This window comes from Rhamphochromis sp. 'chilingali' (assembly GCF_963969265.1).
Source record: "Rhamphochromis sp. 'chilingali' genome assembly, chromosome: 2".
NCBI classification, from domain to species: domain Eukaryota; kingdom Metazoa; phylum Chordata; class Actinopteri; order Cichliformes; family Cichlidae; genus Rhamphochromis; species Rhamphochromis sp. 'chilingali'.
Window position 1 is genome coordinate 5,737,784 of NC_137930.1, and position 24,774 is coordinate 5,762,557.

Consider the following 24,774-nt stretch of genomic DNA (forward strand, 5'->3'; position numbering starts at 1 on the left):
AGATCCTAGCTATATCACATATCTGTGCACAGTAAAAGGACAGTGAGTGAGGTCCAGTTCATGCACAACCTCGGAGAGCACAAGCAGGTGCAGGAGCGCCGGGAGTGGCTACAGATGAGACTCCGGGGTATCCACACGGCAGGGGCCCGGAACAGCAGTCGGGAGACGGCGAGCCGGAGGAGGAGAAGGTGGCCGCTGCGTCTGGAGGAGCTGGACGAGCTGAGCGATCTGACTTCTGATGAGATCCAGCACGCTTTGAACGTTTTGGACGAGCTCCTCAAGTCAGAATGAGTTTAGATTTTTTTTTAAATTGTTATTATTATATGACCGCAGCAACATTTCCAGAACCTTCACGGTGCAAAACTTGAGGCTACTTTGTAGATTCTTGTTTCTTTTATAAGTGTTAGCCTGCCTTTACTGTCAGTGTGCATTTTTACTCTATTTATTTAGACTGATTTTATTTATTAAACTGATATTTATGAATTTTTTTGGATTAGGCAAAGCTTCCCTGTTGTGCGTGCACTTTTATATGACAGGTGGTGTGTAGGCCACTCATAAAAACGACTTCTACATCTTGAAGGAGATAAAATTTTGGACCAAATGTGTCGTGTTTTTAATTTCATATATTTTTACATGTATAAATTAATTTATATGATTGCATTGCAGGTTTGCGCGCTGTTTACTTTACTTTTGACTGCAAAGCCAAAATAAATAAGTAGGCTGCAATGCACTTCAAAAATATAAAAAATATAGTTTAAATGACTTTAGTAAGAAGTATGACACTAATGAAGTGGAATAAACGGAATAAAATATTTAAATGTCATGTCATTGTTGTAATTCTTATTATGTGCAGTGTGCGCCTGTGTCAGCACGCTGAACTGTTTTCTCGCGATATTCCACGCTAACTCCGCTCACCCAAACCAAAACAAAGAGTCCTCAAGCTAACAGTAGTTTGTCTACAGAGGGTTTTCTTACAAAAACGCTCGTCTTTTTCTGCCTCTCCAATCTTCGGTTAAAGGTGCAGCGGGCTGTTTAAGCAACTGTCACGACTACAAATCGGAATGTAACGCAAAAAGGTAACAGGGAGCTTTTATAAACTCCTTTTTCTGGTAGCAGTTAGCTCCTAGCAGTCAGGAGATGCTGTAAGCGCTAACTTAATAGGCTAACCTGGTTTCTTATAATTTTATCAGATTACGCAGCTCAACTAAAGTTAACCAACTTAATTTGATATTAACTCAACTCTTTGCTGAGCTGGAGCTGCACTTTGTGTTTAGTGTAGTTCTGTTAAGTGTCAAAACTCTGTAGTGGGTGGTTGTTTGTAGTTGCTGTAAAATAAGAAGCTAATGTGATAATTCACCATTATGCGATATGAAAGCAGGGTACATTGCAATCCATATGGACAGACAGGTGATGTAATGGTTAATCCCAGCTTGAGTGAGTGAATATTTGTGAAATAGTTTGATGGCTCCACTACTTCTGGATCCATAAATTTATTACTGAGCTGGGAGTTGACCTTTGCAAAAACAGCTAATTTTCCCGTAGATGAGGAGGCGGTAGTGCTGTTGTTAATGCAAGGAAGGCTGTCTGTATTGATTTTTGCTGTTGTCCAGATCTTTGAGGAATGGTCTTATCAGTGCATGATGGTGAGAGTTATTATAAGTGCGCTTTGAAGCTTATCTTGGAGGTTAATGAACTGTGTCTTGATGCCGTGACAGCAGAATAGGATGCTAAGGATAGGGGTGAGATAGAATAAGTAGTAAGAAGAGTCTTGTTGCAGGCTAAAACCTTTATGGATTAGCTATATACACTGCTCCAAAAAAATTAAGGGAACACTGGATCATCACAGCATAACACAAAGTCAGCTCATGGATCACATAAATCATTGTGAAACTATTTAACCTGCTTTTTTGTGCAGATGAAAGTGACAACAGGTCAAACAGGAGAGGCAACAACAAGACAACCCCTGTTAAAGGGAATAGCCACAGACCTTTGCTCCCTTCATATCGTTCCTGACTGTTTTTTTTCCTCGAGTTTTGATTTTTGCTAGTGTCCTTGTCAGTGCTAAGACCGTGAGAGTATACCGAGGTATACTGATGAAACGGTCGATATAAAAATTTAACACGGTGTCAAACACAAACATGCATCATCATCCGTTCAGTCTCATATGTACCGATTTGTGTGCATGTAGACTGAATTTAGTATTTACGCCCACATTTGGAGGATGCAGGAATTAATTATTTTGTTGCTCATATCAGAGAACACAGTTCAGCTAAGACCGGTGATTTTTTTTAAATAAAATGTAGTTAATTTTATTAATTGACATTACAGACAACTTGGTTTGGGGTTTGTCGGTAAGTGTCCAGGACTAGGTTTCAAAAAGATTTCTCCTGACCACTACTCATGCGAGGGCCTTCAGCTGGGTCCGAATTTTCTCCAGGACACATGTCAGATTGACTACTTTTTCTTTTTAAATATTTATCTATTGCTATTACACACTGCGTCGTCTCACAGCATCACTATTATGTAATTAGTGTTGATGTTTCTGTGATCTTGCACTTTTCCAGCTTGAAAGCTGCTGAGAGACAACAAGGTTTTGTCCCCCTTTGCTACTCATGTCAATGCAGCGGTAACTCTTAGAGACCCGGGTCTTGTCTTTGTTTGAATGGTGTCCGTAGGTGAGTATGTGGAAGTAGTTAAAGATTTGAAGATTCTCCCACTGAAATACATAATAAATTATTGTTGAATAAAGTTTAATAATTGAAAAAGTATAAAAGTTAAAAGTAAGACAAATACAAGCACACGTGTCCAAAAGAAGTTCACAGGCTAGAGTCAAATGTCAATCATAAATATTCCACCCCTGTAATATTCTCAGCTTTGTAATTCTTTGTCAATATTCTTGATATTTATAATTGAGCGATTTTTATATATTAGTACTATTTCTTAAATTTGTAAACTCTGTAACATATTGTATTATTTAAATAGTTTAGTCTGTTACTGTTACTGTCTCGGAGCAACTGTAACCCACATAATTTCCGTAGGGATTAATAAAGTATTCTGATTCTGATTTATTTAGAGCAGGTAGTTGTACTGCCCTCTAGTGGAAGAGAATGTAATTGTTCTGCCCCTTACTCACTCCGATGGCTTAGAGCAGCGGTCCCCAACCCCAGTCCGCGAGAGTTGAGGCTCGGGTGTGAAATTAATGGTTTCCGGGTTTTATCGGTTTTTATCATTTTTTTTAATAGTTTTTATCGTTAACTCGCTTTCCCTGGGTCTTTTCCCGTGTGTTATGAGTAAATCTTTTTTGGGGGGTACCGGTACTGGTTTTATTTTGTTGTATTTATCCACGACACCTTAAAGGCCGGTCCATGAAAATATTGTCGGACATAAACCGGTCCGTGGCGCAAAAAGGGTTGGAGACCGCTGTTATAGAGTACTAATCAGGTGGAACCAGATAACCTTCCACGGCACGCCTGATCATTTCTCACTGCACACCTATGTGCCGCTGCACAGTGTTTGAGAAACACTGCTTTAAAACTCAGCTTTCTTGGTTGCGATGGTGACGTGTTGAACTTTCTGCACAAAATATCTGCTGACTCGCAGAACAAACATGGCAAGTTGTGTTCACAAACATGAGCAAATAATTTTAAGTAGTGCAGCTGGCAAGTCAATGTACAAGGTACATCTTGTTGACATTTAGTCTTCTCCACCTTAATTCTTCATGCTACAGATTCAACAAAGTACTGGAAACATTCCTCAGACTTTGATAAATGCTGTCATATCATACACTCTAGGAAGCTTGGAAAGAAAAGCGAATGGACTTCTTTATGTTTTTTAAAGACTTAGATTACCATGACCTGTGTGACTCTTTACAGACATGTCATATTTACAGTTGTTGCAGATTTGTCAGTTGTGCTTCACTGACCATGGAGGCCATTTGTGTACAGTGAACTCACTGTCATGTTTAAGAAACCCCTTTGATGAATTTCATGAACATGGTCAGCAACAGTACTCAGGTAAGCTGCGGTATTTTAACAATACACGGGACTATGGTCCCCAAAGTGTGCCAAGAAAATATCCCAGCAGAGGCCTGATCCACTGATACAAGGCAGATTGGATCCATGCTTTAATTTTGTTTACGTCAAATTTTGACTATGCTGCCCAAATCCTGCAGCAAAAATTAAGCCTCAGTTTGCTGTCTTAGCTGACAGGAGTGGCACACATTGTGATCCTCTACCACTCTATCCCATCTGCTTTAAGGTTTGACGTGTAGTGCATTCAGAGATGCTTTTTAGCATACCTGGGCTGTAATGAGTGATTATTTGAATTACCGTTGCCTTCACTGGAAGGTTTCTCTTTTTCAGTCCATTCTCCGTTAAACCTGGAGCTAGTTGGGTGAAAAAATCCCAGTAGATCAACAGCTTTTGAAATACTCAGACCAGCCCGTCTGGCACTGATAACCTCTAAATCAACACCAACAAAGTCTTAATCACCTTTCTTACCATTCTCATTCTTGGTTTCAAGTTTAACTGTTTTTTACCATGTCTACACGTGATTGGATGATTAGATGTTTGTGTTAACGAGCAGCTAAACAGGTGTACCAAATGAAATGGCCAGTGAGTGTATGTTTTCTTGACATTTCTTCAACTCAAATATTATCTGACCACCGTGTTAAGAATATTTAAAAAGGCTATGCAAGACTCAAAAAAAAAGATTTGTTGCCAGGTTGCTGAAAGTTCAAGAGTTACGAATTGGGTATAAAGAATTTAGCATTTGTAGTATGCAGCACTTAAGTAGGTGTAATGCCTTAGACATCTAGCTGAAGATAGAAGTAGGCTGTGTTGAACAGTCAGTGCCCATGAAATGCAAGATTAAAAAAATGTATGTGTAAAATGTAGTAATAATTACAAAAGTAGCTCCATGTCTTAGTGGTCCTATCTAAAGAGATTTTTAACCCATTTACAAGGCACAATAAACAAGTTTTCCCCCACAGGAAATATATTAGGCAAAAAGAAATGGAGGAATAAGAGATAAAAAGACAACAATAAATAAGCAAAATACAAGAATATCCAGTTATAAAACGCCTGGGGACTAAACTTACCAAATTAAGAAACAAAGCAAGGAGATAAAATATATTGCTTTCAGATGCAAGTCCAGGGTTTCTGCTGTTTCAGTAGTTCAGCATTCAGCACAGTGAGGGAGATTCTGCTAATGATATTGTTATCCAGGAATTCATCCTGTTTGTTCTTCAGTCACTTCAAACTGGAAGTTGTTGAAGGCACAAACAAAAAGAAAAAGAAAAAAAAAGCGTATTAATGCATTTTTATTTCATGCGAAGGGTTAAGTATAAAAGAGGCTGTGTTATCTCTGCATTTCATCTTCATCAAACTAGGATCCAGAGCCTATGAAATTTGAAGAATTAATCTCATTTGCGGTTTTTCAAATATATTTATGAGGAATGGGAAACTGGAGGATTTCCGTTTTATTAGATAATATCACAGTTTTGAAAATAATTTTTAAAGTTCAGTAACCTTCTGGATAAGCCAGGGTAAATTTTCTTTACGATATAATGTCAAACAAATAAATCGTTATAATTGTTGTGCGCAAAGAAAGAACGACTTAAAAGCAAACCAAAAAAAAAATAAAAAATTAAAAAATACACGGAGCCCTGAGAAGTGGCAACTTACGAGGATCACGTGAAGGCAGCACCGCTCTGATTCAGCGAAGCACGCGGCCATTCACAGTTTAAGGTCCCTCCGGTGACTCTGAATGACTAGCCCGAGCGAGTCTTCCCCCCCTCGCCATCCAGACACGTTAAACGCTTTTGGTGGATTTTTATTTGTGTTTTTCTTTTTTAAACCAGCGAGTTAAGTCTGGCCTGAGTGTGTGTGTGTGAAACGATGCTGATGAAGTTGGAAAGTAATGAGCGAGGATGCTGAAGCTGCCGGCAAGCCCGCTTTGTTCGGAGGAGCGCAAGGCTTTTGTGCCGCTGTCATCCCGCAGCTCGTTCCCTGCTGCTTTGTCTTCACTTGGCCCTCTGATACCGAGCGGTAGGTGCACGTCGGCTTTCAAAGCACCGAGGCTTTTCAGCTCTGTCATTGTGTTACATGTGTTAGTACTCTGCTCTCGGTATGCCTCCCTGTCATGAAAAGAATTATAATAGTGGTCCAAAAAGGAAGAGCAGTGACAGGAGGTTTATCCTTGATGGGACTCTGTGGAGTGTGTGATGATATAATGATATTTATGGTAGTCTCACATCCACTCATCCTGGGCAAGGGGTGGCATTTATATCCTTGTTATGAATGGTAATTCCCATTTTTATGCCTTTTTAATTAATTGTCCTTTTGTTGGATTTATTTTGTACAGGGCAGCTTCCCTGCCTTCGCCCATCAGTAGTGTCAGCTGCCCCTAAATAATAGATTGGACCCTCACCACTTGGGGCTCTCACCTCATGCTTTTAATAGACTGCCAGGACGCCATGCATCGTTGCCTGTCTTACTGTGTCTTAGATGGGTTGCTGACTTGCATTAAAACTGCACACACAGAACCAATGTACCTCTTGAGATGAATAAGAAAGTAGAAATGGTGGTATAGGAGGGGGGAGGGAGGGGTGTCCAGTAGCAGGAAATTAGACAAGTGAAATGTTAGCCCTGTCTGTGTGAAATCGTGGCTTCTGTAGACTTGCATTGCCATGTGAAAGATGAGAGGATCTGCCTGCCCTGAGTGAAGTATTGCCTTCTCAGTTCCTTTGTTCCCTCCACTCTGCTGGTGTGGCTGCTGGCTGGCAGCCTGTTTGGCTGCAAGACCCGCTTTTATTCTTAATTTCCCATTTCGGCCAAGCATTAGAATCCCATTGGAGATTCATGCTGTGTCAGGCACTGGTGTAAATACATATATTACATAATCAGCCACATATTGCCAGAACTCTTAACTGTGGTGTTTTTGAAAAGGAGACTTCATTATTAATGAGCGTGTCATGAGTCGAGGTATGCTGTGTTGGATAACGGGCCGGGCTGTTGCTCTCTGTATGAATAATGGTGTTTTTCACATTTCAGCAATGGTCAGTGCCCGCTTTGTGTGTGCGCCTGTCGTACAGTTCACCTGAAGACACTGAACCTGAAGCAGACATTGGTGTTTTTGTGTGTGTCTGCACCCGTTTCTCCTTTTGCTCAGCTACTATGGTGACCCTTCCCTTCAAGGACACTGGCGGAGTCTGCAGCTCTGTATTAATACGGAAATTATTATTAATTTTTGTTTCCACTTTGATGTCTGAGAGGTTATCCTGCTTGAGAAGTTAACTATCTCCATGTGCATGGCTTTAAATTTTTATTTTTATTTTAGACACGCTAAATTTGTAGAAATTTGTGCGCAAACAGTTGAGCTTTTTGCTTCACAAGACTGATGGGTTGCCGTCTGGTAAAATGAATAAATGACCTTGAATCGCCATAGAGGCAAGTCATTGCTGCATTGCTTTTGCGGAGAATTCTTTTTTTTTTTTTTAATTTATCAGTTTGCTTGTCTTCTGACATTATGGTCTACCCTCCCGCTGACCCAGCCAGACAGTTAACCAATTAACCACTCAATCAGTCTGTCAGCCAGCCAGCCGGTCAACCCGTCTGACCAGCAGCAGCAAGCCGGCTGTCCGGCACGCTGAGATCTCAGCCGGCATCCAGGGAGCCTTTTCTAATTACCAGCCTTTGAAGCTCTGCCAAAACATGCAAAACCTGTTTAGTGGGCATGGTGCAGGGAAATAAAGTTCAGTTCTGCTGTGTTATTGAACAGCTTACTTAACCCTTGGTTCTAGAATAAACCCCAGTGATTTTCCTCACTTAGTGTCTTGTTAAAAACACAAAGTGCTGTCATTATTTGAATTATCCTAGATGTATATAAAACCATCCAAAGGGCGACAGTACTTGGAGTGTGCAGTCCTCCACTCTGGGTTGATGACAAATCCCTGGTGGCACTCCCGAGTTATAGTTATAGAGTTGCTATATCTAACAGTCTGGGGTATACAAAGTATCCAGAAATGTCACAGTGCACTTTTTAAAGGTTGTAATTTCAGGTGGAAAGGAAACGAGGCAAGAGACGTTACTATTCACAGCTTTCCTGTGGAGAAAACTTCCAAAAGATGGATTTCTCTCCTGGTGTATTCACTCGACTAAAAGAGCTCACGCCACAAATGCTGTTGTTTGTTTTGTTTTACGCAAAGACTAAAACCAAATAAAGCACAGATATTGAAGTACTGCTGCCTGTGACCACAAATCAAAACTATTGTAATGTAAAGTTTGGATGGGTTTTAATAGCAAAAATACTGTAGACATTTATTCCAAAATTTGATTTCTTTTTCCTTTTTTTGTGCTTTACTGCCACCTTTTCATGGTTGTAGTGTGTTATGTCACATCAAGAGTGAAAAAATGTCCCCACAAACAATTTCATTTAAGAATAATGATTATTTGAATGTTCAAACACATTCACATCCTAAATAAAAGTATCCCACATTGTGGCAGTGGATGCTAGTTACTATAAGTAGACACTCTCACCTCTTCTCTGTTATCATCTTTATTTTGATGTACAGTTTGAGTGATGCCCTAAATGTTGTCCTCCTCGATGATCATGTTCAAGTTCAAATTGAAAAGACTGAACAGAATACATGTTAGAAATCCAGACCAGACGCTTTTTAGTGTATGTTAATGTAACAACTTATATGTGTTGTCATTGTCAGAGTTGAAGCCACTTTTACAGGACCTTGTCTTTTTTATGGAAGAAGTCAGCCTGTTTCTTCCATTTTATGTCTCTCTGATGATATCACCTCCAGTAGACGGTCATCATCATATTTCATAGCGACTCCTCTCGGGAGACCCAGCTCTCTTCATTACTGAGACCTGGATTTGTTTCTGCCTTATAAGCTCAGTGCTATTGATCAAAGAGCCAGCTGTACTGTCGCAGTGGATCTATAATGGGTGCATTCATCAACACATCTAACAGAGTTATCAATCAGTAATAACTAAATAATGATTTAATTATCAGAACCTTTGGTAGTACAGTACTGTGTTAGTAACTGTTTGGTTACATTTTTGTACACTTCAGTGATTTGTCAACCTTTAGGTTCTGGACTGTTATTAGGCTAAAGACATTCATGTATTTTATAGTCCTTTTCAAGTTTTCTTTCAAACAAATAAATAATTGAGTCAGATTAATCAATACTGTCATTAACCGTTTGGTACAGACCTGTGTTAATAGTAAATGCAGTGATATAATTATCACACAGCTATCCAAGCAGATTTTATGTTCCCTATTCATCCTATTCGTCTGCTTGTAACTACATTATATGACTTCAGTGTACTGCACCTGTATTCTGTGTAAGCTCATTTTAGCTCCATCTTTTTATTTTGGGAATCTCCTAAGGCAGCTTTGTATGATTCACAGTTCAAACGAATCCATATTTGTTGATCCTGGGTTAAAATTAACAGAATGTACTGACGGCATCTGAATTTTAGTATTTTTTTGGGGAAGAATGTGGAGAAAATTGATGTTCACATCTCTAAGATCTGGTTGAAGGGGACATGTTAAGCTAGTGTCCAGCTCATATAATAGCTTTGCATGATTAACAGTTCAAAATAATGATAGAGTGAGAAATCCCTGCTCTGTGACATCACAAAGATTCACGAGCAGATAAAATGTCTGAAACAGTGTTTAGAACAATCTGAACCTGAGCTTTGGGCTCCTGGGGATTGTTTTGTACCTTTTTGAAACTTTGTCAGTGTTTAATATGAGCACCTATATATGTAAAAGTATAGATAATGCTTTACATTTGGTATTTGTCATGTAGTTTAACATGACTGAAGATCCGTTTTTGCAAGTATTTCTCTTTCAGTCTTAAAACAATGAAAGCCTGAAGCCAATAATGGAAGCGAGTTGCTTTTCGCTTGAGTGTGCGTGCCTGCTTCTGCATTTCTCGAGTGCATTAATGCACGCAGGAGCTTGTGTGTTTAACTCCTTTCTGAAATGGAGGGCAGATATTGTAAGAGCTCTCTCAGGGCTGCTTGTCTGTCTCTGGAAAAAAACACTCAAGGAAGCATCGCTCACTCCGAAGCAAGGTGGATCGGTCGTTACCTATCTGTCAAAAACCTGTGAAAAACCAGCTTGTGGAGCAAATAAACAATCAAGACGATTTCTCTTTGTTGTCCTCTAGCCAAGTGAGTTCGTCTCACTCAGATTGTTTCACATGGATGCACCCTCTAATTGATGCTGATGTAGTGTGTGCCTGTAGCTGAAGGCTGAGGTCGGTGGTGCTCACAGTTTGGTGCAGTTGTGTTTCTGCAGCACTTAGGGCCTGTTGGGGTTCACGCGAGTTGACTGCAGACTTTTCTCGTCCCGCGGCTCGGCATGTAAAAAAACTACTCTTTTGCTCCTCGAGCGATTTCTGCACGACAGTGTGAATGAGTCTAGAGAGGATGCAGTCGACGCACAGAGTAATGTGCCTCGCCGCTCCATGAAGTCACGCATCAGTACTTTGGGTTTCTGTGCGATCATTAGTGCCGTCCCACTTGGACTCGAAGCTTTGAGCACATCAAACCTGAATGGCTGCTTTGAATGAGTTTCTAAAGGGATGCTTTAAATATAAAAACCTTTATGGAGTTGCTCGATTATCTACTCACTGTTCAGCTCCATGAAGTATAAGACGATGAGAAGCTGTCAGATATGAGGTGTTTTTCTAGAGCTACAGACACAGTTAATGAAACGCTTAATATATGTATATATATGGGATAAACATTTTAGAGATTGGTATACTTTAAAGTTTTGCGACCTAATAATTAATACCAAATCTTCTTATATTTTCCGTTTTGCTCTAATGAAATGATGCTAGTTGCTCTAAATATTAAGGAATAAATGAGAAGGGCAGATGAAGGTCATCATTGCAGCGGACAAACAAAGTAATGCAATTTCTGACTTGTATTGATTCCACTCTTAATTTATGAGAACCAGTATTTGGCAGTTGCTCTCATTAAATTAAAAAAACCTGTTTAATCTTTGCAATCATGGATTTCCATAAGACAGTAAAGAAATGCAGGATTATGCTGTTTTTATGTATATAAAAGCCACAGAAGTGATAGAGATAAATATACGGAGCCAAACAATAATAGCCTTAATTAGTCTAAAAGTATGTGGGCATTTATTGGCTTCACCTGGAGAAGGTCGTAGGTCTTAATCTGAAACTGGCTTATATTAGAGTCAGGACTCGAGGTCTAATCTCACCTGGTTAATTAGTGTACGAGTCAGTCTTTGTGTTGATGCACTTTCGCGGTCATTTACATGTTACTGCATTACACTATTAGCGCATAACTCGACATGTTCTGCATCCATTTCATATTAAAAGCATTGCAGGGTTTTATGTACCTTACACAGCTGTAGCTAGTTGACCTGACATGTATAACTGTAGGAGGCATCAAGTGTTCTTAAAAAAACTCTGTTAATCTTCTCTAGTTTTATTCTACTGCATCCTATTACTATTTATTTTTAATAATCGAACTTTACGAGATGTGCGTCATTGTGATTTCCTCCCATCTCTTCACAAGTGAGCAGTGTGGTGTGTCAGCGTTGGACTGCAACCACCAGCAGCGGCCGGAGGTCAGGACCATGAGTCTGTACGGGGGCGGTGCCAGTGGCGGTGCGAGAGAAAGAGGAGGAGGAGCAGAACATTACCGGGAACAGCAGCGGCGGCGCTCCAGCGATCGTTCACGCGACTCCTCCCATGAGCGGGGAGAGAGCCAGTTGACGCCTTGCATCAGGAATGTTACCTCTCCCACTCGGCAGCACGGTGAGGAGGATAAAGGTGCTTGTTGTAGATGGTAAAAGCAGGCCAAATATTCTCTGCATTAATTGTCCACATTTCTCCATCCATAGACCGTGAACGTGGCGAAGGAGGCTCATCATCCAGGTCCTCCAGCCCACGTCCACCCAGGGTTTCTCTTCCCCATTCCCACGTAGGACACATACCTCGTTTCCTGGCTTCCCCTGGAGGTGACCACCACTCCAAAACTTTGAGCCAAGGATCCTCTGATATGATCTACATCTATGACCTGAGCAGTAAAGAAGGACATCGCAGTGGGCTGAGACTGGGAGAAAGAGTAACACTCATTGTGGACAACACACGATTTGTGGTGGATCCTGCTATTTTCACAGCTCAGCCTAACACCATGCTGGGCAGGTAATTGTCCAGACCACATCAGAGCACATTAACTTTTAAGTTTTATTATTTTACCAACAAAAATAAGTATTGAGGTAGTCACTCTGAAAATCAGACGACGGGCAAAAAAAGAAGTTCTCTGTTAGATTATAACTGCATAGAGATAACACAGGCCAGGTATATCATCAGCAGCTTATGCATTTTAATGAACACAAAGCATGGCAGTACAGATAGATGGTCATTTATCTGTTCAGCCGTTGTTTGCAGTCATTAAAAAAAACCTGCCGTGTATTTTCAGGATGTTCGGTTCTGGGCGGGACAACAATTTCACTCGGCCCAATGAAAAAGGAGAGTTTGAGGTGGCAGATGGTATCAGCTCCACTGTCTTCAGAGCCATCCTGGTGAGAAAGGATGTACACGGTGTCTGTGTGTCGGTCACTTTCTGTGTAATCCTCTCATTAGTGTTCGCTTCATGCCACATACACCGTGCACTCCTGCAGAGGAGCGCTTACAGCACCATTAGAGAACGCAGTGGAGGAAAACGCTTGTGCAGCTCGAGTCGTCTGACCCCTTGTTTTTTTCATTTGGAGTCAGCACTCTGAGCTGGCGTGCTGTCTGTCTGAGCACAGCAAAGCACTGAAGTGTAAACACACAAACAGTATTTTCCATTCTCACTTTAATCCATATTCCCAGGCCCTCTCAGCGTTGCTAGGCATGGCCCACTTGCAAGGATGGGGAGAGATGGGGAGGTCAGAGAAATAGAGGGATGTAAAGAAGGGGAAAAAATGACACGAGAACTAGGTAAGAGAGTAAGAAAGATCCAAAGAGAGATGAAAACGGAGAGAATGCTAGCTGGAGCGTAATAGGAAGGGACATCCAAGGTTATGGTATGTTTGGTGGCACCTCACTGGATGTTTTTTGGAGTCCCAGTGCCTCTGCTGGCATATTCTAGTGGGTTGCAGAGGATAAGAAGCTGATGGGAGTTTATTTAAAATTGAAGCTATTCTTCCATCTGTTCATATGATGTGGGCTAAATAGAAGCACCCGTACATTGCAGTGCAGTTCAGTCATATCCACCTATCCTGGTATAGTCTTGCTAAGATTTTGGGGGCTTTTGCTGCAATTCAGCAACTCTTGCGAATGATTTATGGTCCTACATTTGTGTCCCTTTTAGAGAGGGATTGTGTGACGGAGACATTCAGTCCTCCAAAATGCTAGAAGCGGGTGGCCTGACAGCAGGGACTTTATCCACAGGTAGAATGCTGGTTGGCTTAAAATTGACTTGAATAGTAGAGAGTAGAGTAGAAGAAGAAGAAGTAGCATTAAAAATCGCCACAGTGGACATTTTCATCTGTTTTAACACTCCGCTTCACTACAAAGAATTTCTTTGTATATTATTTTTATAGTCACCACATACATGAACAAGAATATTACCATATTACTGCTTGTTCCACGTATTTTTCACACACTGCACCTATAAACTACCAGCACAATACCACACCATGCACTTTAGTCCCCACACTAGCTGTCTGCTTCTTCATTCTGTAGCCCATCACCAGGTAACAGGGATAACAGTTTAACACGCTCACACTCAGAGGTAGATTCATGTGAAAGTCCTATGTGCAGTTGTACTAGGTGAGTTTTAGTATCACTAAAATGTCAATTTGTGCCGTCTAAAGACGTCTAATACAAATTAAAGTTGAGGCATTGCAGTTAAATGTAGAGAGAGGAACTAAATGCTTCCTGCTCTTTCCTCTAACATAGATTATTACTCTTTTGTCATTTGTTTTGCCCGAAGAAAGAAAGAATCACTTTAATTAAATACTGCAGAATTTAAATTGTGCCAGGTGCAGCAGAGTACTTCCGGTGAGGATGCAAAAATACATCAGCCAAGTGTCTTGTTGCGTATCAGCTGCTAAGCAACTAGTAAATAAGGTGACATTTACCGGTGTCACTGTCCCTCATTTATCTGCTTTTGTCATGAAAGTTTTGCAGTGGCTAAGTGTAGAAAAATAACACATATCAGTTTTTAGGTATTTATCAAGTCAGATTTTATACCCTTAAATTCTTTTCTGCTAAAAGAAAACTGAAGGGGAGAATTATTACAGCGTGACACGTCGACGGCCGTAATTAAAAGCAAAACTGATAAAGAAGGAGCGGGAGGTAGGGATTTTTTTGTATGCACCAATTGACAACTAACCCCCAACATGAAAAAAAAAAACTGTCAGTATAAACTATTGCAAAAGCACTCAACACGTCGAGAACCCACAGCCCCTTGGGGCATGCTTTGATGGGAGAAGCTGGCTTATAATGCTAATACTGTGCGAACAAGCTGAAAACAAAGATCCCTTCTGAAAGAAACTTGGCCAGCTTTAAAAGGTGAATCTGACCCAGAGGCTGCAGGACTGTCTGGTTTGCTGGATCGTGTAAAAGTGTCTCGTAAGGCCGCGAAGGAAACTTTTATGTTAGTGGAGCTTTTTACAGAGGGGAAAAAACTGCAGGTGTCACGTTGCATGTTTTTATCTGAGAGTACAACGGAAAGAGGAACTGCTGGTGAAAATAATGTGAGATAACGTAAAGACTGTTATGCACAGATATGAATACAGTTGTGGTTTGAAATGTTTGGTATGTGTTACAGCATACTGCTGCTTCTTTTTCCTGGACTATTTACTGTCCAGCTGAAAGAGCACCCAGTGCACAGACCGCAGTGAACATGCTCATTCATTAATGCTGATTTCATCTGTTCATAGCAAAATAATCATTAGCACAACAGCAGCCTGAGGAGAGGAAATATTCTGAAAGCCGTCCAAGTTGTCTGCTTCCAAAAGTGTTTGTGGCAGGTGTAAAATGTTATGTGTTTGCCTCTTCTCTTTGGGAGAGCATTAGTAACAACAGGCGAAAAGCTGCTCGATTGTGGTCGTGGTATAATGGATTTTGGCAAAAGCCTGCATGTCTGTGGGAATTACACAAGGAGACATGAGGCAGAGCAGGAAATGAGATGTGCCAGAACTTTCTGTCCTGTGTGCCCCGAGTGTCTCCACTCTTTCTTTTTCTCCCCATCAGTAGAAAGTCTCCTGGGTAACAGCCACCGTGAGGGTGCACAGGGACAGACAGAGGATGGAAAGTGGGGCAGGGAGGGAGGCTGACGTCGGAAGCTTTTACTTTCATCACCCTTCACCCTTTCTCCTCTAAGCCTCTCTCTCCTCTGTGACGTTGCTTTTTACTTTCATCTCCACTCGCTCGCTCTCCATCCCTCCCTCCCCCCTCTCCTCATCCTCTCTTTCGCTCTCTCTCAGCAGCAGCAGCATTAATAATGGCGCCTTGTTTTTTCTCCCTTGCTCATGTGCGTGCATGAACATCCACCGCTCCGTCCATTTATGTGTGCGATCGCGCCGCTGAAAATGGCAGGATTACTACAAGTCGGGGATAATCCGCTGCCCTGACGGCGTTTCCATTCCCGAGCTGAGGGAGGCATGTGACTACCTCTGTATCTCCTTCAACTACAGCACCATCAAGTGCAGAGACCTCAGTGAGTATCTAAATGGCTAGCTGTTGATTTACTGCATGCACACTGATGTAGTTCCTCCTTCTGTCAGTGCACAGTTTGGTGAGTGTGTTGGTTTTTTACTTCTTTTGTTTTTTAATGGGAAAAAGTACACGTCTCTGCATGTTGCATGGGTACAGGCAGTTACTTCAGGAATAGGAAAGCAATAATTTCACACTAACAGGCTGGATATTGTTCACTGTCCTTTACTGAAGCCATCAGTTGAATGTGGAGCAGATTATGCGATTGATTTATTGTGAAAAAGAAAGAGCTGAAATAACATTGTTTGCTTAAATTTATTGCACAGCTACATTGTACTGGTTTGTGACAATGCTGCGTGTGATGGACGTTTGTTGTTGTTGTCGTTGTGCATGGCTGTGCCTCTTGTTTGTGTGTCTGAGTGTGTGGGAGGAGTGGCTTCAGCGCGCAGCCTGCTGCTTGCTGCTGCTCTATGCTGAGCTCTAAAGTAGGTCATGATTAGCTGTGAGATTCAGTGCTTGTTATGCAGGCACATAACAAGCCAAAGCTGGTAAAGTTAATTAATCCACAACAGGATGGGATTTTTTTTTAATTCTACTTTTTAGAGTTCTTTTTTTCAGTCAGCATGTCTCTGATTTCAATTGATTGCTGTTCCAGGTAGAAACACCAGGGATGTACTGATATATCAGCTCAGTATCAGAATACCCTGTTCAGTGATACTGGCAAATAAGATTACATTTACCGATGTCACTGGCTGATATTTATCTTTTGTGTCACAGTACAGCTTACAAATATTAATTAATAAACCTTAAATCTTAATAAACATTAAGTAAATACAACCACAGGTGAGCAACAACACATGACAAGATGATTGGCTGGTGTGAGGGGGAGGAGTCAGAGATTAATAATAACTAATGATTAAATGCAGAGTGGTGCATGAACACATGGTGAGTGAAAGGGGACACCCGATCCAGCCCTGACGGTATACTTTATCAAAAAGGAAAGTTTGGATTAAAAGTAAAAAGGGTGCCTGTCTCTTGAATCCAAACTGGGAGCTGGTTCCACAAAAGGAAGCTGACGGCTCTGCCTCCCATTCTACTGGTATACACGCTAGGATCCACAAGTAAGCCCACAGTCTGAGAGAGACTTAATTAGTTAACTAAGAAGGTAAGCAGCAGCCAGGTGCTGCTAATCAAATGCACTTGATTAACTGACCATCAGCAAGTGTGAGCACTTTTGAAAAGTTAGAAGTAAATCATCATCAAAGATCTTAGAACAGCAACTGTTGCTGCCATGATGTCAGTCTGGGAAAGGTTATAAGGCCATTTCTAATGATTTCAAAGTCCACCGTTATACACTGAGAAAGATTATCCTCAAGTGGAAAACATTCAGGACAGTTGCAGTTCTTCCCAGGAGTGGATGCCACAGGAAATACATCCCAAGGTCAGATGGCACAATGCTTAGAGAAACTGCAAAAATCCCAAGAGCTCAGGCTCTACAAGCCTCAGTTAGCTTGTTAAATGTTAAAGTTCATGACAGTATAATAAAAAAGACTGAACAAGGAAAGGTTGTTAGGAGAAAGCCTCTCCCCTCTGAAAAGAAAAGGGCTGCACAGTTTAGATAAAGTTGCATCTGAGCAAACCTCTACTGGAACAATCTCCTTCAAAGCGACGACACCAAAGTTGAGATGTTCAGCATTAATGCACCGTGCCACATGTGGTGAAAATCAAACACGGCATATCAGCACAAACATCTCGTATCAACTCGCAGCACAGCGTTGGAGGTCTATGCTTTGGGCCTGTTTTGCAGCCACACTGAGGCGTATTTTATAGTCAAATGTGAGGGCATCTGTCTGAGAGCTAAAGCTTGCGGTGGAACCTTAAGAAAGCCGTGCATAAACAAATGCCCGCAAACCTCAATGAACTGAAGCAGCATTGTAACGAAGAGTGAGCCACAATTCCTCCACAACACTCTGAGAGACTGATAAAGACATTCAATGAACGATTAAATCAAATTAGAGCAGGGCGATATGACCAAAAATATTTATCACGATATACATTTGAAAATTTGTGATAACGACATAACTGACGATATAATTGACACGAGACAAAATACTTTACAATTCCACAACTTTATTAGTGCAAAAAAAAAAAATCAGTATATTTTGACTTAAACAAGCAGCTGTTTTTTTTATGTGCATTAAAGTTGTAAAAGTGCAAATGCAAATTCCTTGCTGGCAGTTTAACCAAAACGCATTTCCAGTGGAAATTGGCCGACATATCCTGAGCATAACCATGTATAATATCCACAAAACTTAAAAAGAGGTTATACACACACAATAAGGTAATATTATGTTGAAGCACAGTACGTATCACTCCGCAAGGAGTACATAAGGCACACGGGATTATAAGGGGCACTGTCGATTTTCAGAAAATCAAAGGATTGATTTTAAGTGTGCCGTATTTTCTAAAAAACATGATAATAACAACGGCCCGCTAGCATGCGCTACCAAAAATAGTGCTTTGTTGTGTATCTGACGGACGAAAGTTAAACCAGTTCCACACCACTGAAGTTGCAGCATTTTTACAAACCAGTTCTGGTTCATCCGTTTCATTCAACGATCCGCTTTCGCTCTTCTCATTCTCCGTTGCCGCCATGTGCGTATGAAAGCAAAGGCACTGCGCATGCGCGTTTTACCCATATTCTATCGCGATATTTCATTTTCTTATCGTTGCCGAACATTATACCGGTATTACCGTGAACGGTATGATATGGTCCAGCCCGATTTCCAATTATTCCTGCTAAAGGTTGAATCATGTGGTGCCTCCACCACCACCTAAAGCTTCTAGTCTTCCTTAGAAATAACTTCTGTGGACACAAACTGCATTTTCAGAACTGTTAGTCAAATTTGATTAAAAAAACAACCCACAGTTAAAAGGCTCCTCCATATGCTTCTATTCAGGATTATCTGAGTGTCTCGACTGTTTCTATTATTAATCCAATACAATAACAAGTTTGATACAGATAGTCGTTCATGTGGGGTAATTAAAGTCTTCTACTTGCTTTGATTAGAGCAAGAATCACAGCTCAGTATCGTTTCTGGCTTCTGCTTTCTGTCCACAATGACGTCTGGTCTGTTCGTCCTCAGGCGCCCTCATGCACGAGCTGTCCAACGACGGAGCCCGGCATCAGTTTGAGTGTTACCTGGAGGAGATGGTGCTGCCGCTGATGGTGGCCAGCGCCCAGAGCGGAGAGAGGGAGTGTCACGTGGTGGTGCTGACTGACGACGATGTGGTGGACTGGGACGAAGAGTACCCACCGCAGATGGGAGAGGAGTACTCGCAGAGTAAGATTTCATAGTGAACCCTGCTGCTCCACTGATCTGGTTTGTTAGCCTCATAACTGGGTGACATTAATCTGATGGAGGCCGTGCTCCACTTTACAGAAACCAGGCTAAGGTGCCTCGGTGTGTGAAAGCAGGCCACAGTGGCACGAACACTTCCTGCAGCTCCCGCTTACTTTCTGTTTGTGTGGCTTTTTCTTGTTCACCTTTTAAATGTCTCAGATAGGGCAGGAAAGTCGTGCATTCGGAGAGTTGTCGGTTTTGCTTCATATTTTAATGCGCTCACTAGTTCGATTTTGAATGTATCTCTTGTCTTCCGCAGTCATCTACAGCACCAAACTTTACCGCTTCTTCAAGTACATCGAGAACAGAGACGTGGCCAAGTCGGTGCTGAAGGACAGAGGACTGAAAAAGATCCGACTGGGAATTGAAGGTACACCACAAAGGGGTTTTTTTGTTACTCGTGGCTTTCAGAATAGTTTTTGTCTTCAAATGCAGTCTGGTCCTTGAATGTCTAAAGCCAATGTAAAATATTTTGTAAAAGTAATTGCTTTCAAAGATGATGTCACAAAGAGTCCTTATCAGCTTCCTACAGACTGCTTTTTTTCATAGCCAGGCTGGCACAGGCACAGCCACAGTTGTCAGTGGAGTTCCTCAGGGGCCTATGATGGGCCCAGTATTTTTCACCCTATACCTGTTTCCCTTGAGTTTCAAAATAAAATTAAATTGGTGAGCTCTTGTCCTAGTTCAGGGGTCGGCAACCTGCGGCTCTGGAGCCGAATGCGGCTCTTTTGTCCTTATACTGCGGCTCCGGGTGGTTTGGGAAAATAAATTAGAAGTATTTAGCTGAAGTGTATTTTATTTGTGTTTAGTTCTTTTTTTAACTTTTAAGATTATTGTGATTTTGAAATATAAAAATAAAATTACATCTTATTATTTTTTCATCGCTCAAAATAAGCGCCACACTCGCGGAAACCGGTGTACCCACCGAAACGCCGTGCATTTATCGAGACTTTTGACCCCAGACCCCAGTTATGCATCTTCGAATCCACATTATGTCGGCAGCTGTTCTCCACCGTGAACTATGTTAAAAACAAACGCCGCTCACGCCTCACAGATTACAGCTTACAGTCCTGCATAAAGATGAAAGCCCCGATTTGCAGACGCTCTGTGCGCAGAGGTTCGGGACCATAAGTCTTATTGTAAACATGTCACGGCAGACCCGACGATGTTTCCATGAACACGCTTTTCAGCATCTCTTTATTGACCACTTTTCACACACGGTTGCTGTACGCACACAGCCGGCTGTAGCTTTTCCGCTCACAGCCCGACACACCAACACAACAGCAGAGAGAGCACAGAGTTTAAGGCGGCGAGGCGTGATTGCGGGTGCTGCTCAGGTGCGTCCGCCTCCCCTGCAGCGGCGCTGCAGACCACGCCCCGCCACACACATTAACCAGGTAAAATACATATTTGTAATGTAATGTAATTTTCTCTGTAGCACTTCATGGATTTCTTAAGCAACACACCTTAGTTGCTCTGTGGATTCTTTTAAAAAGCAGTTAAAAACTTTTCTGTTCAAACAAGCCTTTTGTTGATCTACGTATTTTATATTCTTTACATTATTTACATTTGATCTTTTACATTGTGTATAATGTCTATTGATTGTATTGTTTATTTTAATTTTGTGTACAGCGCTTTGTGTTAATAAATAAACTTTACTTACTTACTTTAGTTGTTCACACAAAGCATAAAGGTAAAAAAAACCAATATATACAGTGTTATCTTCATTTTAGATTTCAAAAAGTATTTGCGGCTCCCAGTGTTTTCTTTTGCGTGGAAACCGGGTCCAAGTGGCTCTTTGGGTGTAAAAGGTTGCAGACCCCTGCCCTAGTTCTTCTCTATGTTTAGACCACATTGGTATCTACCGTCTCCTAATACAAGTGACTTGGTGAGGTCATGTCTGTGTGAGGAGAGGATGGAATGAATTCATTTAGGAGACATCAGTCACCTTCTTGATGATGCTTTATGATGGACCGCTATCTAATCGTCATAAGCAGCATAAAAGTCTGCAGAGTACTTCAGCTCACATTACAGTACTTGTCATGATGGCTTGTTATGCCTGCTCTACCTCCTGTAGTTCAGGAGGAAGTTGCTCTCCGATGCATCCTTTGGAGTATAAATGTTAGCTAGTACTCCGCTATGTAAGAATCACTCCATTTACCAAGCTAAAAAACACAACAGCAAACCTGGAAGGAAAAACAGTTGTAGGTCATGGAAACAGTTTCACAGGAACAAACGGGAGCGTTCCTGCGGGCCTGCAGAGGGACGTTTTTACCCACACTACACACAGTAAATGATGTTGTTTAACAGGTTGTTAAAATCTAAAAGGCCAAATCTGAGGCAAGAATTTCCACAACAACAGTAAAATGCCAGTAAATGTGGCTTTCATTACATGACTTTTAGGAAAATGTTAAATACAAGCTCTAGCTTCATGCTAAAACTCTCAGTAACATTCGCCTCTATGCGTGAAGCCAAGTAACACTTTCTTCTGGCATGTCTCAAAGCTGGAGCTCGAAAAGAATCAGGGCCACACATCCCACATTTTTTCAATTATCAGTAATTAACAATATCCAAGTTGAATTTTTTTTTTAAAATATAGGTTAGTTTGATGCCATCAGCAGAGTCTTGTTGGTTTATTTTCCCATCATATTATATTAACTCAAACACCATTTGACTCAAACAGTGTTTGAGTCAAATGGTGAATCTCACAGAGTCATTAGTTATAGTTCAGCTGCTTAGTTTGGATTCGGGAGGCAGACAGCCTCTACTTTTAAGATTTGGCTTAAAACGTAACTTTTTGATAAAACATAGTTGGGGTTGGATCGGGTGACTCTGAATCCTCGCTTAGTTACACTGCTCTAAGCTCAGACTGCTGGAGGAGGCTACCCATGATGGTTTTATACCAATAACAGTATGTCATTAACTTGTGTGCACTCGCACCTGTAGTGAGTAGTTGTTTCTCCTCATCCTCCAACCAATAGATGCTGTTAGTGCGTATCTGTCTGCAAGCTATTTTGCAACCCAGCTCCACTCGAGCTTGTTTTGTCCCGATTACATATTGTTCCTTCCTTCCCAGGATACCCGACCTACAAAGAGAAGGTGAAGCGACGACCTGGAGGCCGTCCGGAAGTCATCTACAACTACGTGCAGCGCCCCTTCATCAGGATGTCCTGGGAGAAGGAGGAAGGCAAGAGTCGGCATGTGGACTTTCAGTGCGTCAAGTCCAAGTCGACCACCAACCTGGCAGCGGCGGCCGCAGACATTCCGCAGGACCAGCTGGTGGTCATGCACCCTCCCGGGCCGCAGGTGGACGAGCTGGACACTCTCCCCCAGCAGGTGGTGCTGGGGCCGGCGTCTGAGAGCAGTGCAGCCCCCCAGCCAGCACAGGCCTACGAGGGCCTGAACCAGCAGGCTCAGGACGGCTCGGGCCCGGCCGCACACAGCAACCAGCAGCAGCATAGCAGCGGCAGCCAGACTCAGGCCACTTACCGCTACGAGCCGGACCCCGACATGCCGTCACCCTCTGCATGAGACGGTTTGCTACACACTCCCCCCCTCCACCTCTGTGTTCACACCTCCAGCAACAAATGCTTTCACCTTCACCAACAAGGCTTCTTGCATTCTCATCACAGCTGCACACATGTTGCCACCTAATGAAGCACACACACGTGTGATTGGCCTTTAGCAGTCAGCAAGCGCACAAAGTTGTAGAGTTTAAGCGGCGTGTTGCTTTCAGTGTGAGCACAGACTTTTCCAGTGTCTCCTCCACCACCACCTCTTCCTCCTGAGTGGCAAAACACCAGTTTGCCTTGTGTTGCACCTCTGCTGCAGCTGCTTTCAGTCCACACGGCGTCCGAATGAATGAGAACTAGAAGCACATCAGCAAACCTCCCCTCCCAGCTCTGTTTACTCTTTGATTTGTCAACCAAAGGAGAGTTTAGTGGACCTTTGTGTACACGTGAGGAAAGATCTGTTTTACATGTGTGAATGCTGAGTGCTGTGTGTGTGTTGTAGAATACTGTACCTCACTGGGAAAGTGGATTTCAGTGCCTCTGCATATTTCTGTGGGGGGGGGCAATAATTTGATGTGAAGATGGACTCTTTTTCTTGTGTCACAACGTTTCACACAACATACATGTGTTTACTTCAGAGGGGTGCACTACAGAGCGGGTTCAGCATTGCCAGACTTTGAGTTAGCTGATTCGACAGTAATTAAAACCCCCAGTATCCCAGAGATGACGGTAATAATGGTGGTTATAAGTTTTCTCTGTCAACACAGATTTTCTGCACGCTTCCATAAAACCAGGTGTTTGATGTGGCTTTTTACTCTTCTTCCTCACAAATCTGATCGAGTGCCATATATCTCACTCTGAGATATTATAAAGAGGGGATAAATAGTGTGTGTGTATAAGTAATATAAATAAAACAGCAGAAGGCAACACTGCTGTGGATTAATAAATTAGAACTCAGCATGCTCGATGTGCTGCTGTTTATTTGGACAGCTGGATATCAGAGCTATGAAACTGTGTCATGCACAGTTTGCAGAGCTGTAGCTTTACGGCAGGACTTGATGGTATGCTCTGCAAACAGAAATGTGCCACTTGCAACAGATTTTAAACCAAAACTCTGAATATAATTTGCTCCGGATCAGATTATATGATCATCACCTGTTAACTGAAGACTGATTTTCGTTTTGCAGTACACCCCTCTGATAAGTTAGGTGTTAGTTTAAGTCTTGTTTATTTTCTGCTCCACTCCTGAGTCTTGACCGCGGTGCTCTGAAACTCTGCACAGATCCATCATCACTGCTGCGAGCACACAGGATGTCAGAAAAGATGCTGAACACGTTTTTTGGTTTGTTTTTTTTAAATAAATGCTATTTACAACACCTTCAAGAATCACAGTCGCTTTCTTATTTAAGCTGTTTTCTTCATGTCTCAGAATTAATGAGGTCTTGGAAACATTCCTCAGATTTTGGAGGTGGGCAACTCCAGGCCTCGAGGGCCGGTGTCCCTGCAGGTTTTAGATGTGTCCTTGAACCAACACAGCTGATTTAAATGGCTAAATTACCTCCTCAACATGTCCTGAAGTTCTCCAGAGGCCTGGTTACGAACTAATCATGTGATTCAGGTGTGTTGACCTAAGGTGAGATCTAAAACCTGCAGGACACCGGCCCTCGAGGCCTGGAATTGCCCACCCCTGTCATAAAGGGGTAGACATGGTCAGCAGCAATACTTGAGACCACTGGAACCTCTAAACCTGAAAGATGGTTGTTTGGGGAAATCCCAGCAGATCAGCTGTTTCTGAAATACTCAAATTAGCCCATCTGGCAGCAACAACATTAAAAGTCACCTTTCTTTTTATTCTGATGCTTGGTTTGAGCTTCAGCAGGTCACCTTGAATGCATCGAGTTGCTGCCATGTGATTGGCTGATTATAGATTTACTTAGATTAGGTATATATTAACAATTAGCTGAAAAGGTGTACCTAATAAAGTGGCTATAAGTATATACATGGCAGAAAATGAGTCCTCTCGAACCCTAAGGTGCTTATGGTGATTAAAATCTCCACCTCAGATGTTTCCAACACTGGCTGTTTACATGTTAATCACTCATTAATAAGTCAAACATTGTGTCATTTGAATGCAAGCCGTCCTGCTGAA

General features: G+C 41.9%; 1 protein-coding gene across 2 annotated transcripts; it reads left to right on the top strand.

The window, feature by feature from the left end:
• Positions 1 to 906: 906 nt before the first annotated feature.
• LOC308392964 (BTB/POZ domain-containing protein 10-like) lies at positions 907 to 24,011 on the top strand. 2 transcript variants are annotated; one of them, XM_080876378.1, is made up of 8 exons: positions 907 to 1,076; positions 11,574 to 11,815; positions 11,902 to 12,205; positions 12,483 to 12,585; positions 15,593 to 15,713; positions 18,856 to 19,053; positions 19,373 to 19,483; positions 22,190 to 24,011. In XM_080876378.1, the coding sequence occupies exons 2-8, from the start codon at positions 11,635 to 11,637 to the stop codon at positions 22,642 to 22,644; spliced, it is 1,473 nt and encodes a 490-aa protein (XP_080732504.1). In that variant the 5' UTR covers positions 907 to 1,076; positions 11,574 to 11,634; the 3' UTR covers positions 22,645 to 24,011. The 2 variants fall into 2 exon arrangements, with proteins under 2 accessions (XP_080732504.1, XP_080732503.1); XM_080876377.1 differs by lacking the exon at positions 907 to 1,076 and adding an exon at positions 5,744 to 6,047.
• Positions 24,012 to 24,774: the final 763 nt, after the last annotated feature.